General features: G+C 41.9%; 1 protein-coding gene across 1 annotated transcript in view; it reads right to left on the reverse strand.

Moving 5' to 3' along the window:
- LOC101159120 (ephrin-A5b) overlaps positions 1-22,895 on the reverse strand; it is a 91,585-nt gene that overhangs the window by 11,002 nt on the left and 57,688 nt on the right. The window contains exon 2 of the mRNA XM_004075074.4: positions 3,374-3,666. Coding sequence (XP_004075122.1) covers positions 3,374-3,666 — 293 coding nt within the window. The remainder of the gene's footprint in view (positions 1-3,373; positions 3,667-22,895) is intronic.

Below are 22,895 nucleotides of genomic sequence, written 5' to 3' on the forward strand. Positions count from 1 at the left end.
CACTTTGTGTTTCTGGAGCTTTTTTCTTTAGAATTTGGTTGTTATTTTTTGCAGATAAAGGATAAGTGTGGAATGTAAGCCAAAGGTGCACCAGATGGCCCAAGGTTCTTGGAATCCTCCTATTTTGTTTTTCTTCAGACAGTTAATCGTCCTCAAGCCCACAAAACCTGGTGTTGCAGTTTTGTTTAAACGCACAGGAGGACAAACTGGTGACCCCAGAAGCTCACCGTGAGAGACCCGGCCTTTGTTTTGTAGCCCTGCTGTGTTCATCACACTATGAACATAACTTGTCACTGCAGAAGTTGTCTGAAAAGATAAAAGCTGCTGCTGAACACCAGCAGACAGCAGAACGAACCCATAAAATCTGGAAAATGTCATTTTACGCAGATGGAAGGCTGCAGAAAGAAACAATAATCAAATTATTCTTCAAAGGTCTCCTTTGATTCGTTCCCTCTTTGAGACCGGTCCTGCATTTCCTGGCCTTTAATAAACATTTCTGTTAAAAACTTTGAGCTCAGGTGTCTGCCAAGGACCTCAGAGCCACCAATGTGTCATCTTCAGTCCAAATGTTCTGCCCCTGCAGGGCTCCGGATTCACTTCTGAAAAACGAAACCCCCTGATGCCTCAGAAGCTGAGCTCACACTGGAGACCAGACCTCACTGCTTGATTTGTTTAGCCGCATTTGGCTCTTGTTCTGGGTCGGCCCTCATTCCAGTCTGTTGCAAAATAAAGCATGAAAACTCCCAGCAAATTAGGGTGGAGCTTTTGAAGAGGTTCCAGAACTCCTATCGACCAAAGTCACAGCAAAGAATGCAAAAAAATTAAATGAAGAAAGTGCAAATGTAAATGTAAAATTCTACAGCCATAAAATTCCACAGCAAAACTGCATGTTTAAAAGGTCATCCAGCAGGAATCTCAGGGTTTGCAAATTAGATATATTACTTTTAAGACTTGGGTCTTCCTGGGCTGAAAGTTTCAAAACTTTGCAGACAAACTAAAACACTTTTTTTGTTTCAATGTTAAATATTAAAGTAAAAATCATGTTGATGTTTTGTAGTTACAGTGGGGGAATCCTGACAATGTCTTAACCCTTGTGCTATCTTAGATGACCCCACCCTTACATTGACAAAGGTGGATAAAGGTGGAAAGATTTCATGTAATCCATGGACACCAGTGAAGATCACAAATAATTGAAGAAAAAAGGTTTAGCGCACTGTGTAGTGGGTCTAGATGACCCAACTCCCAATGTTGAAGTGCCTAGGATAGCACAAGTGTTAAGGCCCGTTCACACTGGGACGAATTTCGCCGGCGATTTTCGCCGACGTTTAACGCCTCGTGACTAAACAAAGGGTACCAATGGGAGTGTGCACACTGACGCGAAAAAACGCCACGCGTCAAAGCGTCAAAAAAAAACAAACGCCTCGGGTTCGTTTTTTTTTTTTGACGCCTCGCGTCGAAATCTATTCGACCAATGAGAATGGCGCTTTTGCACACGTGTCTGGAGCTTCTGAAGTTACAGTAAAACACAACTTGGGGGCGCTCAAACACAAAACTGCCTTGCTGAGCACACATACCAGCGAAGAAGATAGACGCCGAGTTGCATCTACACTGCCGCGAAGAAATAATGACGGACATTTTAAAATATCCCCGAACCAAGCACCAGTTGGAGCTACTGGTGCTTGAAATATTCATGTTTTCTTTGTATTATTCTGACAAGCGCGTAAATACTTGCTCTCTTCTTCTGAGTGAAAAGCGACTTTAAGAAGCATAAAGTTGCGCAGCGCCACCTTGTGTACAGGAGTATTTCTGTTTACATTAAGCGCCGTCTAATGTCAGGGAAGGAAATTGCATGTTCGCTCGGCTCATCGTCAGCGAAAATCGCCTGGGTGTGAACACAAAAAACGTGGCGAAAAACGCTGGCGAATAACGCCTGGCGAATATTCGTCCCGGTGTGTACGGGCCTTTAATGTGAGCATTTCCCAAGAATCTTTAAACAGAAGTTACACATTTATCTGCTTGTACAGACGGTATTCTGAATTTTGATGCATTCAGAACACACTCTTTATGCCAAATTCATGTACATGTCAACAGTCATGCACTCAAAATATGAAAGAAGCTCGTTTTGCTTCTTAATTAAGGGTGTTTTAAGACTGGAAAAGTCTGTTGGTCCGGACCAACTCTGCTTAATTCGGTTCGAATCGAGTCCTCAAACTTGCTTTTGTTCTGTATTTAAACTGCCGTCTTCCAGACATTTCTGATTCAAACCAAAGCTGGTAAACAAAACCGTGTGACTAAAGATCTCATCAGTTATTAGCCAGGAATTATGGGGGCGGGGCAAAGCAATGAGAGAAAGAATAATGGAAGTCCTCCACTTTGCAATCCTCGTCGGGATAGTTCACTCATTCAGACTTTATATTTTGCTGACCAATTTTAACCGTCTGTATCAAGGTACAACTCTTTTTACTGCTACTTTGGTACGGCGCAGGCATGCTGCAAGTGGTTACTGAGGAGACGCCGGCTATGAAGGAACGCTGATAAGTGTTTAGGACATATACATTGTTGGGAAAAGAGTGAGAAGCAATGTGTCTCACATTGAACGTCGTTTTAATGAGCCTCCATTAATATGACCAAATTTCAATGAGTTGGTCCAATACTTTATTTACATCCTCAGGATGCTACGGTGCCTGTTTTAAGTTTAGTTGTTCTGCTCCGAATCAGACGGAGGAAACTCGGGGCCAACCGGAGCTCAGTCCGATTAGAAACAAACCAAGACCACAGAAAAAAGACGGGTCAGACTGAAAATGGGTCCTGGATTATCGGGGGAAACGAACTCTGGTTCACTTTAAGCAAACCAAATGTGTCCAGTCTGAATACATATTAAGTTTTCCTCTTTTTAATCTATTTGAGTTTCGATTTGAGAAAGCTACTGTAAACAAATGAATTTTTCCATTTTTGAAAATGCAAGAAACCCAGTGAAATGAGAGAGGGGCCCTGTGACACACAGAAAGAAATGAAGAACCCTTGAAAATGTGTTCAAGGCATGTTGGCGGCTCCGTCACAATCCACAAAGTTGTCAGCAGCATTGAGCTACAACCCCAAGTGTTCCGGTGTTCCTCAGGGATCACTGCCGGGATTACTTTCATACATGATCGATTGCAACAGCTTTTATTAAAGCACTCCTGTAACTTGAAAATGTGTTTAAATGCCATATAAAAAATAATTGATGTTTTCGATTATAGAAACAAAGTTCAATCTTAAGAACTGTCCCCTGGTTTCTGCCTCTGGGCCATTATTAGATTCCATAAAACATCTGTTTATGAGCACATGTGGCAGCTCACGGGCCCTGAACATGCTGAAATGGGTTTATACTCACAGATGTAATAGTACTCTCTGCCGGGGCGAAATTCAAAGCCTAAAGAAAACGGAGTGAAGAGCTGGAACTTCTCAGAGAACTTGAGCGGTCCGTTTGGAGACAAAGGCCTGTTGCACTCCCAGCGTTTGAAACCCTTGGCTGTGTGATCACAGGAGCTGTAGCCATCATAGTTCACCATGTAGAGTACGTAGCGTTCGGCCCGATCGTCAGACACTGGGCTGGCGTAATGTGGGCAATACACATCAAGGTAGTCGTTGATGCAGACGTCGATGTGGTAATCGCCCCGGTAAAATCTGCAGGAAGGACAAAACACATGTCAACCCAGGGTGTTCTTATGGTGCTACACACAAATATCCTGCAAAGAAGAACGATTTTTTTTCAATCTAGAAAGACCTCCACAGTAACCATATTCATTGGTCTCCTGGGACTGACAAACAGGTTTATGTAACTTTTAGAAGAATCAGCAAAGGTACACTTTTGGATTTTCTTGGCAACTCAGGATTTTTGTTAACCACGCCCACATTCCTAATATGTCCAAAAATTACAACTTCTATTACCAATTTTTTTCCAAGCAGCTTCTTAGTGATATTTGGGATTAAAATATGTACATGGTACTAAAGGTGAATTTATTTTTGAATATTCAAGATGGGGCCCTCTTCTTGAGGTCAAAGGTCAACAAGACTTCAGTTGTGGTTGTAAACTTAACCTGGCGGTGTGTGTGAAAAATATTGTGAAGATGGACAAATGTTTTCTTTTACCATAATGTGAAAATTGGCAAATTTCACACTTTGCCACAAAATGGCCAACAAGAAGTGGGTTGTGATGCCATCCCATAATAATTTCAAACTTGTTTTGGATATCCCTGACGCATGTGTTTTGAATACGTTAATGGGGTTTGAAATATCTTTTTTGAGCCCTACAAGACAATTCCGGCCCATTCATTTTTTGACGGGTTTGCCCGCTGTGATGTCATCATTATTGGGGGGGCAATCACAATGCTAAAATTTCCTTTTCACAAGGTACTAGGTGCATGTACATTTGGGTGAGTTTTTAAGTTTGCAACGGGAACCAAATTTTCCCTCAAATGCGCAGTAAGAAAAAAAAAAGAATTGCAAAAATTGGTTTTTGTCCTTTTGCAATTGTGTGGTACAGGTTACAAGTGTTTGCACATAAACACTGTCTGAGTAGCTGCTTGCTGTGTGTTATGCTCACACATTGTTGTTTTATGGGACAGTCCATCGGGGAAATGGTTGGATTGTGCAGGACAGCATCCAGTTGCTGATTTGGAGAAATCCCAGAGCTCTGACTGATGGCGAGGCCACAGCCGTGGAAAGTGCTTCCATGTGTGCATGGGAACTGCCGCAAAACTGAGAGAGATGCATCCAGCCACTCTGGTTGTGTTTAGGGGATCTCATCATGTCAGCTTCAATCACCCGGAGACTCAACCAAAGTCCCGTTGCAATCCCCCAATGTTAAAACCTCATGACGCTCGGCCGCCGTCCCCAGTGAGCGATAAATCAACGTAAGTGCTTAGCAGCCATGACTTATGCCCACACTGAAATTAAAGTCCTGAAGCGTTACAGGGCTAATCTCGGTTAGGATGTGCCTCTAGCAGCTTTAATAGGACAACCCCCCCCTCTTGTAAAATGAGATTTTCATTAGCCAAAAATGACAGTTTGATGGAAGAGTCCCCTTCTGGAAATCATGAGTCTGGGTAAAGGAAGCGTGGCTTTGATGAAACACCATTCTCATTCGTTTACAGTAAACTGAGTGGACCGGAGAGCAGATATGTCAGGCGCTCCTTCCCCGGGACATTCACTGGACTCCTACAGAGATAAGGCAGCTTTATGGAGCTGGCTTAAGCTTGGCAGGCCGGCCACAGAGTCACTGTTTGAAGACAGAGATTGAAGTAAAACTGTTCCTTCTCCTGCATTCACACTGATCCTGCCATGGCGACTTCTCCTTTGCCCTTGTCAAAGACGCACGGCTTCTGTCATGGCTGCGAGGACTGACTGCTAATGGGATCACCACAATGACGAAAACCTGTTTGAAAGCGTCTTAAGTTATTTGAAAATACGTCTTAACTCCGCAAATAAAGAATACGATGGGCATTTTGAATTTTTACAGGGAAGTGTTGAATTGTATAAAACCTTTACAATAATATTAAATTTAAGCTTGATTAACCAATACTAAATTGAAATAAGATTGCACCACTATTTACTGTAGACATGTGCAGAGACACAAGGTTAAAGCATTCAGAAAAATGATCACAGTAATTTTATTTGGGGCTTCATGGGGAGATAGGGGTTCAGGTGTGTCTTGCATTTCACTTGAGGCTTGTGCGGCCACCTCCAGGTACGTCATGAAAATAGAATGTACAACTGGTACGTGTATTGCGAAGTATTTGTGAGGATAACATAAGCTACACGTACTTCTGTCGTAGGGGTGATGCTGTCGTCCTTTATGCAGCACTCTAGTTGTAAAGAAGGTGGGCGTTCTGGCCTCTTACTGACTGCGCCAATGCTGCTCGCACGTGGTGTGCATGTGATAAGAAGGTGCCTGTAGTATGCTAACACAAACTACACTCGGATTGTCTCATTTCTTCATTGCTGTCAGTCATCCTGGATGCAAGTGGCACACAAGGATGAAAAGAAAGAAAAACGTATAACGTGCCTGAGTCTCACCTTCTTCACCTTTAACTACCCTTAGGCGTTGTATCCATGTTCGCTTTAACATGATATTCACCGTATGTCCATAGAAAAAAATGTGCTGATTATTTTCACCTTATAGATGTTCGAGCAGTCTAGGATTTTGATATTTTGTGTTGGCCACCTCCGTTCCCCATACAGGTTTGCCCATTTTTCTCCCAAAGGCAGCCCATATCCACCCCATAACCACCCATAAGGGCAGTTGTGAGTAAGGCATAAGAATGGATAGATGAATGGATAGTTCTGTCTGCACCCCCCCGTATTGTCCCTTTCGTTTCCATGCCTTCATAGGAGCTGCTTCTCCTCATTGTTGAGGAGACAAAGCAGTTTTCAGCAGACGTGTTCTTTGCAGCAGCTCTGAGACTGGATCTGTACCAAACCTAGTGCCAAACCTGGTAGCAGACCTTGTACCACAGAACCCAACAAAGTTCAGTTCTCCAGTGAGCCTCACAGCCAGCAATCATTCTCCAGCTTGATGAAAGAATGGGGACAGCAGCTGATGTCCGGCCAGGTGAAGCAGAGACATGGGCAGACACAGCTGTTGCTGCGCAAAAATGAGCGTCATGAGGGAGAGCACAGGACCGCCACGGCATGTCCAGGGTATCAGGTTGTCGTTACACAGGTTGTAAATGTGCTGCAGGATTAGCTGCCATCCCAAAGGGTTCTAAGGAGCAGCTCTGAGCGGATGTGTTTGAGGGTCAAGCAAATCTTTTCTTCTCCGTCTATAGTCTGGGAAAATGTAAAATTCAAAGCCCCTTTATTGTCTCCACGAATTGTTTGCCCCGTGTGACACTAGCTGACTCCAAGCAGGCACAGCATGGCCTCCCTTCAGTTTTCGGAGCAGCTTGCTGATATTATGACTAGCACTGGTCAGCCGGCTCCACAATGTCTCAGTGGGGGGATGCCTTTATTGCCCTGTGTCTTTACTCAGCAGTGAACGTCTGCTTCAGCTTTGTAAGAGTCAAATCTGTCCATCAAAATTTCACAGAGAGGAAGAGCAGAGCTCAGGGGGGATTAGGAAGCTTCTACGTTTATGCAGGAGAAAGGTAAAGACGTCTCTTCCAATAGTCACAACCGACTGATTCTGGCATTCGTAGTAACACATTCCTCTTGTTTCACACGTGAGAGCAGCTTTATCAAGCAAAAAAAAAAAGAAAGTCAGAATAAATCTTAAGTGTCTGATTGGATTTTCCTCAAACTACAAAGCCAAACTTCCTGAAAAACCCAGCGTCTCGTTTGGAGAAGGAATACACTCTCTGACCATGACACAAAAAAACAGGGAAAAAAAACAGCTAGTCCCGCCAGACCAGGGGCGGAGCTACTGGGGGGCAGGCATCTGCCCCTCCTGCAAAAAGCTTTGCCCGTCCACTTGCCACTCTAATTTTTGAGTTAATATTAGAACAAAGATTTTTAAAGAATTCGTCAATACAAGCTTTTTAAGCACTAGTAATAGGACATCATCTAAAATAGCAGCTGGTTTAATATTAATAATAATAATAAAAATAATAAAACACTTTGAAATACTTATTTTTGATTCTTTTATTTGTAATTGCTGTCCACCCTCCTGTTTCCATTTGCCTCCCTACCAAAGACTTCTGCCCCCTTCCCCCCATATAAAATGTTCTTGCTCTGCCACTGTGCCAAACCTTTGACTACATAACATGAATACCTGCAGCTCCTCACATCAACATGTTCCCCAGCAGATAGGTTTTTCCTGCTTTTTCAGATTCAAACTGCAGGCAGTTCTTTTCTTCTCCTAAAACATGGACCTTCCATCATTTTGTCTCTTTGGTCCATGAAAATTCTGGTTTCTAATTGGAGTGAACTGCACGAGAACAGAGAACCTTGTTTTTAGAAGGACCAGGGTTCTCTTGGTTGGTCCAAGTTAGAGTTTAGTGGAGCTTTCACAGCTGCCCAGGCCAGAAGACCAATAAAAGAAACCAATTTTAAATCAAACCAGGACAAAAGCTGGAAAAGACCAACATTAACACCTACATCAGACCAGGACTAATGCTAGACTAGCTCATGACCAAACCTGGAATGGACCAGGACAGAAGTTTTATTTGACCAGAACCTTGCCTGGACTGTAGAGGTTTTTAAGAAGAGGCTCAAGACCTACCTTTTTAATTTGGCTTTTAGTTGATTTTAACTGCTAATTTATTTCATTAGTTTTAGTATAGGCTATTTTATGTATTTAATTTCATTTTAGGCATCTTATTCCCAATTTAATGTTTTTATATATATCTTATGTCTTTAATTTTAGTATCTTAGCTGTGCAAAATGGATGAGAAGCGCTATTTTATAAATAAAGTTTGATTTGATTTGATCAGACTAGGTTGAAAGCTGGATCAGTAATTGACCCGTACTGCAGGTTCTTGGGTCGTAAATAGGATCATAGAGAGATGCGACTGCATTTTAAGGGTATTGCTGGTGTGTCTTGCAGTTCTGTTGAGTCCCATACAGTCACCTCATGAAAATGGAACCTACGATTGCTGCTGTGTGTGTGGTGAGTCTATCTTGAAATATGTGCAAGGATTATGTAAGTTGCACACACTACTGACATACGAGGAAGACTGTCAGTGCCCTTAACCCTTGTGCTATCCAAGACACTTTCACGTTGGGAGTGGGGTCATCTGGACAACACAAGAGAGTGCGCTGGACCTTGTTTCTTCAGAGATTTGTGATCTTCAGTGGTGTCCATGGATTACATGAAATGTCATGGTAGGGCTGACATGTCAATGTCAGGGTGGGGTCATTTTGACCCCACAAGATTGCACAAAGGTTAAGCACTCTAGTCTTCAGTAAGGTGCGAGTTTTGGCTGACTTTGCACAAATGCTGCACGCATGGGTGTGCAAGTAATGTGTACGCACCTGTAAGATGCATTCAAAATGTCCACACAAACTACACTCTGATTGTCTTAGTTGCAGAGTTGTCTACGATCTTAAAAGTTCCTGCAGGTTACCTGCTGGTCCCGTACAGGTTTGCCCATTTTACGCCTGGAGACAGCCTGTATCCACCCATGAGGGCAGTTGAGACTAAAGCATAAATAAAACCAAAACCATACCTGGGTCAGACCTGGTCCAATGCCAAATTAGATCAGATCAAATTTGGATCAGAGCATTACGTTAGCATTAAACAGAGGCATCACAGCAGATCAACTGAATATATCAATACAAATGTGTAGAAATGCAGTCTGGAATGTTTGCCGAAATTATCTGAACTCAAAGAAAAGCATAAAATGCTAAAACAAAACATAGACAAAAAGCCTATCATTTCTTTGATTCTTGTTTTTCTTTGAGTTTGAGTTTTGAGTCTGCTCGTGTCTCCATGCCTGCAGGCATGAATGTAGGCATGTGCATCCCTACAGGTCTGCAGGTGGAGCTGAAAAACTGGCTTTAAATGAGCCCAAAACAGCCCCCTGGGTCACATGACCCGGCAGATCGTCCATCTCTCCTGTGCAGTCTGTGGCTTAGCCTCTTCCAAACATCCCGGCTGCATGGGTGGAGGCGCAATGCAATAAAACACAGTCTGAGGAGCAAAACAGACGTGGCAGATGTTTGCCAGATGGAGGCTGGGATCAGATTTTTGAGTGGCATGAGTAAAATACTAAAACACGTGTCTCCCTGGAGCAGCGGATACACTCGCACACGACAGAACTCACAGTTTCAACTCAGATTCATTCACTGAAAACCTTTGGTAGATGATACAGATCAGTATTTTTCAACCTTTTTTGAGCAACGGTACACCTTTTCCTTGACAAAAATCCTTCTGGCACACCAGCCACCAAAAAAAAACAAAAACAAAAAACAGAGAAACTGTCATCAGTACTGATGTACAGTCTCTCCATGATCTTGCGTGCGTTTTTTGTAATATTTGAGGCTTGAAGAATTTGAAGTTGCAGCTGTTTTTCCTAAAAGTTGCGATGGTTTTCAATAGTAATTTTCATCTAAATTAGGCCGATGGAGACCTTTGTGCTTCTCTGGCTCTGCTTCCATGAGCAGCAGAGGCTGCACTGCAGGGTCTCCCCAGCAGGATGCGAAGGCAGTGATCAGAAAATGTTCGATTCCAGTCATGAAAGTGTCACAGCCTGGAGAGCGTTTGTGTTGGGAGTGATGATGCCTGAATTTCTCGCGGCCGGTTGGAGAGACTAATCAATGAATCAGTGACTGAAGCCTCTAACAAAGCACACAGCCAGGGATAATCCCTCCTTTAGACCCACTTGTTTGCTTTCATCGCCCAATCTGCTGCGTTTTGTGTGACTGTGACCCAGATCAGGTGAAGAGCTGCTTCACACATACTGATGCAGTTTAAGATAACATGAAAAAAAAAGACATTTCTAAATTTTTACTTTATTATTTCCTCAATGTTTAGTTTAATGCGGTCTAACCTCTTCGGGATCTTTTTTTTCTGTCTGCCAAATTCTTTCAGAGTAAAAAAAACCCTGGAACATCATAGAGCTATGAATAAAGGATTTTATTTCCCAACATGCGGGAATGAATAATAGTTCAACTGTCCTCATGATTCCAGAGATTACATTATGTGGGAAAAAGACTTTATAATGGATTCACGTCTTTGCAAAGCAAATAAAATTAGGAAAATATTTGTGGACGGGTTTGCTGTAATCAAGACTTCCAAGCTGTCAAATTATGAGTTTGAAAACAGCTTAAATCAAGTTATTTATGGCAAACATTTAAACAAGCAACCACTCAGTGATTGAAACTCAAACAAATCGTGGAAAAATTGTTGAAAAAATGTTGAGTAATCACGACTTAAGCGCAGCGCTTTTTGTAAAATGAAATCACGATGAAGGAAAAGGACAAACAGAAAGATAAATGATGCAAAAAGTGTAACGAAGGAAGGAAAAATAACCGTGAGGACTGAAGCTGTAAGAAGGCAGGAATGTAATTGTGAAGCGGGGTGTCAGAGAAGAGGAGAGAAAAAAAGGGATGGAGTAAGCATTACACGGGAGAGGACAAACAAAAAACAAGAGAAAGACTGCAGACAAAACAAGATGATGGATGAAAGTAAAGAAGAACCCCTCCGGTTTCATGATCTCTTTTTTCTTTGGGGAGGTTGGGAAAGAAAGTCCTGAGTGTCATCAGAAAGTTACACATAAAATATGACAGACTGACAGTAGAAAAATACTTCCAGACACTGTGACGAAATTTAACTTTGAGAAACTAAGAAAATATCCATTTTCATTTATCAGTGTAACATTCCACAGTCTGATTGGTTAGGTAGACGCAGTATGTTGATGATTGGCTGATCAGTTCAGAGAAGAATTCATATCAAAAGTCTAAAGTTGTAACTTGAATTTGTGTCTGAACATTTCTGATTTCACGTCTAGTAGAAAAAAAAAAACGTGTTTTTGTGCTGTTCTGAGAACTTTACGTTTTTTTTCCTGAAGACCAAAAGTGTGCAGAACATTTTTTACAGCTGTAAACTTTTTTTTTTTTTTTTTTACACATGCTCAAATATCTTTTACAGACAAAAATCTTCTTACATGTGAACAAAAGCACAAAACTACTCTGCACTTGCACATTTGTTTTTACAGGTGCAGAAACTTAGTGCACAGATTCTAAACTAAATCACAAGTGCGGACGAAATTTAACTACCATGTCTGAAAGGAAGAAAAAAACTCACTTTTCTACGTCTGAGTATGTCTTCTTCTCTGGGAACAAATCCAAACAATCAGCTTTTGCTGCAGAAATTTGACAGACGACGATGCAAAACCCAGACTTTTACGGATCCTGGGAGTACCGTTGGGTTCAAATCTACAAATTTAGTCTGAGGCAAAAAAAAGAGCATGCTGAAGACTTTTTTGATATTTTCTACAGGTAATTTCAAAAAGTGCTGAAAGATTATGTGTATTCAATCAGCACAACTCAATACGGGTGAGATTTTAGGATCAAAAAGGATTTTCAGCAAGAGATAACTTATCTAAACGGATGCCTACATGTCCCACAATGCAGCTGCCAAAAGTTTCCCTTTTTTGCCTTCTTTTTTAAAACTACTTATTGCAGGTTCTGTTGAGTTTTTATGAGTTACTTAATGATGAAGGCAGCAGTTTTAAGTGTATCTTTTTTGTGAGTCAAATTTTGCATCTGAATGAAGCTTTTCATTTACAAGACTCAGTGTGTGTGCTCTGAAAAACCTCACCAAGCAGAAGAAATGAGATAAAGTCACTTTTTCAAAGTACTTATCTGCCCTTTGTAGATGTTTTACATCACAAATAAAATATGTGAATGCTTGAGAAAGCACACAGAACCTGCTGGCAGTGGTTCTCCTGTCTGCTGCAAATGAGACAGTTTCATTACTGACGGCCGTTCTGGAGGCACAAAGGTTAAAGCAGCAGGAGCAGCATGGGGTATGTACCAGAAAACACAAACGTACAGTCATATAGCAGCAAACTTGGCTGATTTGACTCAATTTACAGTGATTTTAAATTCAAATCTCTGATTTTACAGTTTTATTTTCTATTTTTTCTTTGAATTTCTCTATTCTGTGAAGCGTTTTGAAGAAACCTGAGTAGGAATTGAGGAATACAAATAAACCTGCTGGGCAGTAAAGTGTGCACGTGCACACTGGTGATTGTGCACGGCATGCCTCTTCCGGCCCCTTAAAGAAAGCACAGCAGGTCCAGCTAAAACGAGCCCCCAAGACACATGAACTGTCTGCAGCTGCTGCAGCAGGATGCAAGCATGGATGCAACATGCACATATGGCAAATGTGCATGCGTATTCCTGATGAGTTGATGACTCTAATGAGCAGGAGGGATTGTCCCGCCTGACAGGCCCCATCTCTGTTAGTGATCTGAGCAAGCATAAGAGGTTCAGTACAGCTCCTTCTTCAGGAACCGAATCCTCATAAGACTCATTTGCTGATGAAACGCAGCATCGTTCCCGTTTGTCCTGATTTCTTCAGGAAAAGTCTGCTTATTTGTTCCACAACTCTGTAAAATGTTGATGCATGCACTATCCTGAAGTCACCTCACCCCTCAGATCCTGACTACAGTTGATCTTCATGCAGAAATATAATTTTTCTGCAAGAAACGCTTTCCTCCAATTTTTGCAAACATCAAATAAATCCACAAAACACATTTTTTCATACTTTTCAAAACTATTCTCAAGTCTTATTTTTACATAGTCCAAAACGATGGGATGTCCTGAACTTACATAAAAGTAAGTGATAATTAAGTAATGTTTCAATAACTTAAAACAAATTCTTTACTCAGTTTGACTCAAACAGGGTATGCAATATTCAGCTATATCTGATTATAGTCAGTGCCAGTCATAGTAAGATGACTAACTACCGTGTTTTATGAGGAGTGAGGCATTCACGATGCTGCAAACTCCTTCTCCGTTTATTGCCGACCTGGTACCTTTAGATGGCAGCAAAAAAGGGGGATCCAGTGTTTGCAGCTGGTTCCAGCTCCTGTATGTGGAGGTCTTAGTGCAACTAAAACATAATATGGCTCTTAATAACAAACTGTCAAAATATATTTTCTAAAATGAGGACACAGAGGTAAAATATTTTTTTAAACAACAGTTCTGCACAATATTAGACCTAGCAGGTGGACAAAAGGTAAGTAAGTGGGTGTATACCAATGTGACGAAGGAGTTAAAAGACACTGAGGCAGGAGGTGCGACTTTTGTCAGTTTTTTAATTTAAACTCATGTTTCTTATTTTCCTACTAAAAACCACTAGAGGGCAATGTAGGTGTGAGTATCAGTCTCTGCTACTGTCTGTAATGCAGAAGAAGCGACGCTCATAGAGAACATAATAAAAAGGTTCTCTAATTTTCTTTTTTTTTCCTCCTGGGACTAATGCGGAGCAGCAAGTCAACAGACTGGGTCACAGACAGAAGCACCACTGAAAGCAGTTGTCATTCAGATGCAGCTCCCAGTAGATGGTGAAGCTCAGCATCAGAATCTCTGAATGATCTCATGAACCCAGATATGGACACATCATGCTTTTGTAGATCTCCTTTAAAATAAATAAACCTGATCGCTCAACATCATCCATCTCTTCCATACATTGTCAAGGAGATATGCAGTCAATGCTTCCAGGTAGTGATGAGGCGAAAAGCTTTTGTCGGTAGCTCCTCCCACACGCGTCAGGAGCGTCTAGAATATGAACATTTTGAAAATGCATCTGGCAATAAATTTGTCGTACTAATTGTGTTTGGTGTGAACAGCGCATTACCCCGAGCTAGGTGGAGTTGTGTCATATTTTTCTCCCAGAAGTGCAACTTGTATGTGATTTTTTTCTTCTTTATTATTATTTTGCTGCTGTAACTTATACTCAAGAGCGACTTATAGTCCACTAAAATACAGTACTCCCTCCCAATAGAAAAAAACAAAACAGAAGCCAGACTCCACTGCAAACTGGTGCTTTATGCTTCCATTCATGATGGTATTTTTGGTAATCTGATTACTTTCCAGTGCAGCAGATTTTCTTCATGTCCCAAAAACTCCTCTTCAATGGAGCCTCTGTGAGAGACTTCATCTGACTGTGACAGCCTCCTTCTAACATATGAAAAATGACTGAGCTGAGGAATTATCTTCCTCCTTTCACACGTGAGTGCTCTGCACGGCTGCATGCACGGGTGCGTGCACGGCTGCAGGCATTGATCTTAGCTTCCACCCCTCAGAGGGTGTGTTTACCCTTGCAGTTTTAGCAGTCGTGTAGAATAGACTGTTTGACTGATTTTCACTCTGCAGAACCCAAACTCTGCCCTCCCTCCCCAGGGAAACCCTAACCCCCGCCCTATCAGTTTACTGGACCCAGGGGAGCTGTGGTCCTGCCCTTCCTGGGTCCAACACATCCACGATCAAGGTAGGAGGGGGGGGGGGGGGGGTAAACTCCGCCTATTCCAGCTGGGAGGTCTGAGCGTGGCTCGGACTGTCTGCACAGTTCAGCACAGAAGCCTCCAGGGGGGTGGCTTTTCACGGGGTGGTTTTCCACGACGAAAACAAAGACGTTCTTGGATCTATTTGTCTGACAGTGGATGCATCAGAATGGAGCAGAGCAGGGAGCTTGTGTCTGCTAGGCATATTTTAACCCTAACTTGAATAAAGACACACTTAGAAAGGCAGATTTAATCTTTATTTTCTTTATATATGTCCTCCATTGTCAGAAAATGTCACAATAACACAAGCTAAAACACCAATAACACCATTTTTATTGGAATAAATTTAAATGTTTTAAAGATTGGAGATACAAGAGATTTTTTGATAAAAGAGTTGCAGATTTACAATCACTTCTGTTGATATTTATTACTATAGAAAATAAACTTTTATTGGAAGTGTCAGCACAAATGAGCTCCACATTTGTTTCACCAATGATTTAAATTAAGAAACAAAAATATAAATTTAGTGAAATTAATCAAACACATTTCAAAAAAGACTTTATGACTTGCTTAAACATATTATCTACTGATGCTTAACACAACCGTTTATGATAAGCAAAAACAGTTTTACTGTAGATGTTATCACCCAATCGCCTCTTTGTTAGAGCCTGGCCACACACAACCAAGAATCCCAGCAGCAACATTTGCAAAAGTGGAAACATCACCATCAGAAAACTAAAAAAAAAACAAAAAACTAGTTTAGGATGTAAGGAATGCTCCCCCTCCCCAGAAAAAACAGCACATGTAACATCATGTAAGGGCTAAACTTAGAAGCCCCATGCGAGTGCCGATCAGTGCCACCTGACCTGCTCAATCAGCCAACCCCCCCTCCAACACAGAGTGCCAGAGTCTCGTCCATCAGCTGGACCCCCCCCCGGCTCTGTGCATGCCACCTTAAGAGGTCCCGCTCACTTCCACATGCTGCCTTAAGAGGGTGGGCTCAGTTTTCCCCACTCCACCTTCAGAAGCATAATTCATATTCACACCTGCTGATGCTCTCCTATGTCAGTGCAGGGGGGCTGGGGGGGGGGGGGGGGGCAGAGGTACTCTCTGACAGAGCACTGAGGTGGTAATGGTCCATCTTTGGGGACCTCCAGCAGACAACTTTTAATGCATATAAAACAGTTTCCAACTGATGCACAACATAAACAGATCGGGAGGGGCTCGAAACATTATGTGATTCATGAATGGTAAATGGTAAATGGCCTATACTTATATAGCGCCTTTCTTCCTACAAGGACAAAGCGCTTTACAGTCACAGACCCATTCACCCAGTCACATACACATTCACTCACACATTCAGACACTGGTGGCGGCTCCGCTGCCAAGCACAGGCGCCTGCCTACCACCAGAGGCAAGGTGGGGTTCAGTGTCTTGCCCAAGGACACTTCGACTCATGGGCGTGCAAGGCGGGAATCGAACCTGCAACCTTACGATCATGGGTCGACCGCCCTACTGCTGCACCACGGCCGCACCACAGTGAAAACACTGTGACTCTGTCGATCGTCTCCTTGATTCTGTCTCCATCTGAGTGAAACACAAAAAGAAAATCTGACGTTGTTCCGCTTTTGGGGCTAGGAGGCGGACTCGAGTGTCTTTCGGCTGGTGCCACTAGCTGCGTTTTCCTCACACATACACGTAGGGGTGTGACAATAACCACATCACCGCGGTGATTAGATCGTCACCGCACTTTAAAAAACAAACAAACAATAAAGTCTTTTTTTTTTACTTTTTTTTTTTGAAAGTTCTGCATATGGTGCGTGAATGGAACTATAGTAAACACATTCACCTTTGCTGATAATTTATTTTTTCTGCTAGTCCTGTGTTCAGACTTCAAGGGTTTCGGGGGGAAACCTTTTATTACTGTTCTCCTTCACTCCCTGCGCTGCGCCTCTCACTCCCTCTTGCGCTGCTCGCCCTCCCTCTACTCACACAACAGAAGTTTCCGTCTTGTGAGGAAATACGACAAATTTACTGCGTTCTAATTCTAAATTTCCATTGTATTAATTTCCTTTTTTTTTTTTTGTTTTTAACTTGTCCTGTCCAACAGCTGGGCAGACAGATGAGAGCTGAGGGCCTCTTGTGTTGGACATATTTTACTTTAACAAGAGGGGTTATTAATCTTCAGACAAACCAAAGGTATGTCTGAATAAACCCCTTTTGTAATTGAGGCCAAACTTTATTAATTTCAATCATGTCTGAAAATATTTGGTGTTGGACCGGACGGAAAAGGAAAGAGGGGAAGAAGAGAGAGGGACGTTAGAGAGAGGGGGGGTAGGAGGGTGATAATAGGAGGGGAAGGGGGGTAAGACCATGAAGCAGCATAAAGCAACAAGTTTACTGGTTGTTAATCATTATGGTAAGGTTCAAATGTAGTAAAAAAAAAAAAAAAAAAAGGGCGGAGCCTGTCCACACACACACTCAAATGTTATAAACACACCTGTTAGTTGCAAAAATGTCCACCTGTCGACATGTACACAAAACAGATAGTGTTCACACGCATACTTATGCCTTAAAACCAACTAGTGTGAAATATTTCAGTCATTCAATCATGCAAACTGTTAGTGCAAAGGTGAGCTAACACCAGTGCTCAGGTGAGTGTTTATGTTCTTCTAAAATGGATGGTGGAACGTGAAAAGAAGGATTGTATTAATTTCCATTACAAGCTGCGTGCGTTCTTGAGGGCGCGACAAGGCTGGGGGGGGTGGGGGGTGGGGGGGTTATTACTGTTCTCCTTCACTCGGTAACACCAAACATTAACGCGCACTGTTAGAGTGTGATGACTATCACTACATGTTTTGTTTGTGAACTATTTTGTGCAGCGCAACGTTACATGTCTGTATAAACAAAGGCGGAGCCTCCTGCCCCGCGTTCTTCATGGGTGTCAGGCTTCATGGCTACCGGAAAGGTGACAGGGTCTGCATTCTCATTTATTACTGGGCAATATACAATATTCTGGGAAGATGTCTGTACCAGAGAGCACAGGTGAAACTCGCGTGCAGCTAGAATCAATACGCACCCCCAACACACTTGTGCGCGCTCCTTCCCCCTACAAACGCAGTGCGCTGACACACACACACAGTCATTCTACAACACCTATATAGTTAGTTCATTAGTTAGATAGGTAGTAGTTAGTTGTTACTGTTATTTGTTAATAAAGATTACTGCGTTGTAATTGTATTTATTTCTGACGCGGCCACGGGGGGGGCTGCAGTTAACCGAGATGCCGCGCCCCCTGCTGGTTCATCACCACGGTGATCAAAAATCCCACATCGTCACAGCTCTACACACACGCAAAACTTTGGGAAATATGCCAATTTTGTCTACAACAGCAACCTCCTCCAAGCACCAAAACGTTGTGTTGATAAATGCAAGTTTTTCTTTTGTTTAACCCTTGTGCTATTTTAGATGACCCCACCCTTACATTGACGTGTTATTCCTACTTTGACAAAGGTGGAAAGATTTCATGTAATCCATGGACACCAGTGAGGTTCACAAATCATTGAAGAAAAAACGTTCAGAGCACTGTCTCGTGGGTCTAGATGACCCAACTCACAATGTTAAAGTGCCAAGGATAGCACAAGGGTTAAATTGCTGTTTTCATTTGGCAAATTTATTATCGCAAATCCAATTTGCACAGATTCATAGTCAATGGAAATGCAGCTACAGTCAGTGTAACATTAGAGCTGCGTGTCCAGTTGTGTAACATTCCGTATGTCGCTAATTTGTAATGCAAAATAATGCAGCAAAATAAAATTATTTAATCATCCAAAATTTGTATTTTCTAAATCACCTAATAAATGTAAATCCACTCTATATACAACTTTTAGCAATTAGCAATGTTTTCTTAAATCCCGTAATAGAGAGCTGGTCACCGTATGTTATACTTGGTGAGTGAGAACAATCTGTTGCAATAAATTCCCATTCGAAGTAGGACCACCTGTTCAATGTCAGTTCAATGCAGCTGTTATGTTTTGTTGATAACAATAATTTTGTTATTTTTTTGTTGTTTATTGATTTGATGAACTACGAAAAAAGTTAACTCTTTGAAAAAAAAACTGAGGTTTCAGAAATAATGAGTTTCCTTTTTTTATTTTGCTAAAAAGATTTCCCTGGCACATGGGAAATCAGGGTTTGATTCCCAGGGAGCACAATGAGCTTCATCCAGTGTGGGGTCCTTGGGTAAGACCCTTTGTGCTACGGCCTAACTATCTAGCCACACGGGGGCCCAAGTCTTCCTGTGCCGGTCCCCAGCCTGGATGTAATACAGGGTTGTGTCAGGAAGAGAATCTGGTGTAAAAATCTCTGCCAAACCATCTGTGCGAGTCAGGAAAAGCTCATTCGCTGTGGCAATCGCTGAAGGGATATGCGGAAAGGTGAACAAAAAAGGTATTTAAAAAAAGTATCGTTCAGGAATCAATATTGTATCTGGGTGTCGTTGAACGTACCCAGCCCTAGTAAATACAAACAGAATTCCAGAGGGAGTTTGTCTGGAAATGTGTGTGTTTGAGCTTTAGGTTGAGTCATGACAGTTCAATGTTTTAACTAGCTTCAAGTTGTGAAGAAGAAACCTTTTAAAAAAAACTAACCACAAAGGTCAGAAAACCTTTTAAGGTTAGAAACAACTAACATCATGCATGCAGAAAATTAACTTTGTTTCGGACTTTTTCCTTTTTTTTGGAAGAGATCTGTGATCCACAATCAAACCAAAGTATTCATCCAACAGTTCAAAAATGTATAACCCAAAACAGTCTCCAGTGATGGTTTTCTGCAGACTGACAACAGTCACCAATAGTTTTGGTAAAAAGGTTCTTTTGGGTCAACATTTTCACAAACAGGAACTCAGAGAATTCCTCAAAAGGAATAATTCCTAAATTGTCAAACAGGTCTTTGTATGCAAAGGATGTTTGCAGGAACTGCTTTTTTTTGGAGTGGGAGCAGGAATGTTCTTTGATTCAGACAAACTTCAGTGCAGCTCAGGCCAGCCTGATTATCTTTAGATCTATTGTAAAAGTGTCCCAAGCAGTCGTTTAATCATGATTTTGCAGTTTTTAGCCAAAAAACCTGGGGTTGATTTCAAGAACATGATTTTTGCAGTGCGGCAGGAGTTCACTACAAATTCACCTCCACTCATTCCAGAGTGAGCCTGCCTCCACTTCCCATTCTCTATCTGTTTCCAGGCTCGTCAGCTTACAGCCCTTCACTCCCAAACCTAACAGTACTGGTGCAACAAAAATGGCGAGCAATATTGGAGCTATCCAGCAGTACAGTTTTGATTTCCTTAGTATTTTGAGAGAACATGACCTCTAATAATAAACTTGAAAATATCACAAACTTTAAAGAAAGGAGTCAAAAGTTCTGTGAACATTTATAATAGTGCATTCATTGGAATGATGTCCTAACATTTTGTTGACAAAGGACAAACAACAAGTGACAGTATTTGGTGGAAAAGGCAATCGGATACCATCTATGATCTAGCAAACCAATCCAACATGAAAGGTGGGCCAAAAGAAGATTTTAGCTGCTTCCCAACATTAAACTGCCCCCCCCCCCCCCCCCCCCCCCCCCCCTCAAAACCACACCTTCAGCATGTTTACATGCATCCAAATCCTGTCCATCTCCAGGGAAGACGTGAAGATTTATTTCTATGAAGACTTTTGCAACACCTCTCACACATTTAGCCAACTTTCTCAATCGACCTCTGATCAGCTCTTGTGTGTTCTCTGCCAAGACAGCCCCCCCTCACCTCCACCTCCACCCCCACCACCGCCACCACCACACACACACAGTTGAATTCCGACAAATGTCCCAGATGAAAACCACTTGGATGGGACTGTCAGTTCGAGCAGGGCTTTGCTGCATTTTCTACGCCACAAAGTGGGGGCATATCTGCTGTTTTATGGGATGTAGGTGATCTGAGGGCAGACAGAGCCTCACATTTGCCTGATGGTTTTCATGCTAGGAATGATCTTTTTCTCAGAACCTACACAGTGTTAACACAAAACAGCATGTGGCTGGGTGACATCACTGTTAGAGAGCAGACTGCAGTAATTAGCTCTGGTTTGTGAGCCATGGGCCGCCTCATTTAGCACACCACTGGAACAGTTGTTGCTGAAGTGGAGATCCTACGCTGCTAAACAGACTGCAGCCCGAAACGAGTCTCTTCTCCCGTCTCGCACTGATGGCTGCTGGTAGCACCAGCTCGTCCTTTGACGGATAACTTCACTGCGGCGGATCAGCAGAGCTTTTTAAATAATGGCCCATGGGTCACATCTGACCCAAGAGCAACTTCTGAGCAGTCAAGAGTTCAATCAACCTGAGCACTGCTAATAAACATTTTATACACTTATAAAAATTTAGTTTAGAATTTCCCACACGAGATTAATCCATAAATGCAGCACATTGGGTACCCTGGAATAGCTGAAGGCTCTTTTCTGCAGTTTTATGTGAAAAAAACAAAGATGCAGCTCTGCTTGAACCATTACTTCCACACTAGTAACTTTTACCCAGAATTCAGTAGTCTCTCATGTTTTTACCTCTATTACAAATGCAGGTGTTTTGCAGAGTTTGTATACCTTTAGCCGGACCACGCAAGGCTAAAAAAAAAACCTGGAGTGAGCAACAATGTGGCAAGGATCTATTTTTGAGATTTTATGGGTCGGTCTACATTTCCATCCTAATATTTAACATTCACAGAAATTTATGTTTTGGTGTTGTAGACATTAATTATTTTAGAAAAACAAGACAGAATTAAGTCAAGTAAAACAACAATCCAGCACAGCTGTTGGTAAGGTTCGTTGTATGTTGTTATCCTTTTAGTACATACATTTGTTGTGTTCTTTTAGGTCAACATACTAAAATAAAAAGTTGTTAAAGAAAGCTAAAGATCTCTAAGATTAAAGAGAAACTGATCATGCTATACTCTGTGGCCGTCTCATTTCAGCGTGATTGTATTTTCAGAGTATAAGTCGCTGTTTTAGCATAGTTTGGCCATGTGTGTGATTTATGCTCAGGTGCGACTTATATGTGATTTAAAAAAAAATTGGCTGATCTGTTCAGTATTTTCACACTAACAACAGCTAGAAGGCATGTAGGATGTGGCTGGGATTACTATGGATGGATTTTTCTTTTTTGGCTAAAAACAGCATAATTATAATCAACAGACCTCTGGTAATGCTTTCACAATAGATCAAAAGATGATGGGAGTGGGTCTCCTAAAGTGCATCTCTGACGAAATATTGAATCTCTTGACTGCTCATAAGAAGCCTACAAGCTTTAAGACTTCTATGAGCAAAAAAAAACAGAGCAAAACAAATTGGTGTCTTCAAAATTAAGTTAGAGTTTCTAAAATCAACAAAACTTGCTTAATAGTACAGATTTTTCAATGATTGGTTTGCTCAGGAATCAGTAAAAAACTCTGTGTTAAAACGGTTCAAACTGTTTCAGGCTACATTAAATGAATCAAATGTCAAGATGTCATGTAAGCACCTTGATCAGGACATTAAAGACCTACTCCAATCATCTTTTGATCTGTTTCAAAAGTATTCCCAGTGGTCTTTTAATTACGATTAAGCCAAAATCAATGAACCTGAGTGAGATTTGCAAATGAATTTTAACTGAGCTTTACAGGTTTGGACCACGAGGTACACCTCAGAGTAACCTGATCAGAACAGAAATCAAACAAGAGACTTTCAGTTGGGAGTGTCGGGGTGGAGGGTTGGATAAATATACTCCCCTCCACTGAATGATTGGCATTCTTAGCCCTCATCTACCCCCTGGGGAGAAAGAGAGCAGGGCAGTGCTGGGCTGCCATCTTAACCCTTCCTCCCTGCTCATTTTACACCGCCATCTCTGTCTTGATCTTTCCGACTGCTCGTCTTTCACTGCAGCTCAGAGATACAG

The sequence above is a fragment of the Oryzias latipes genome, chromosome 12 (assembly GCF_002234675.1).
Source record: "Oryzias latipes chromosome 12, ASM223467v1".
NCBI classification, from domain to species: Eukaryota; Metazoa; Chordata; class Actinopteri; order Beloniformes; family Adrianichthyidae; genus Oryzias; species Oryzias latipes.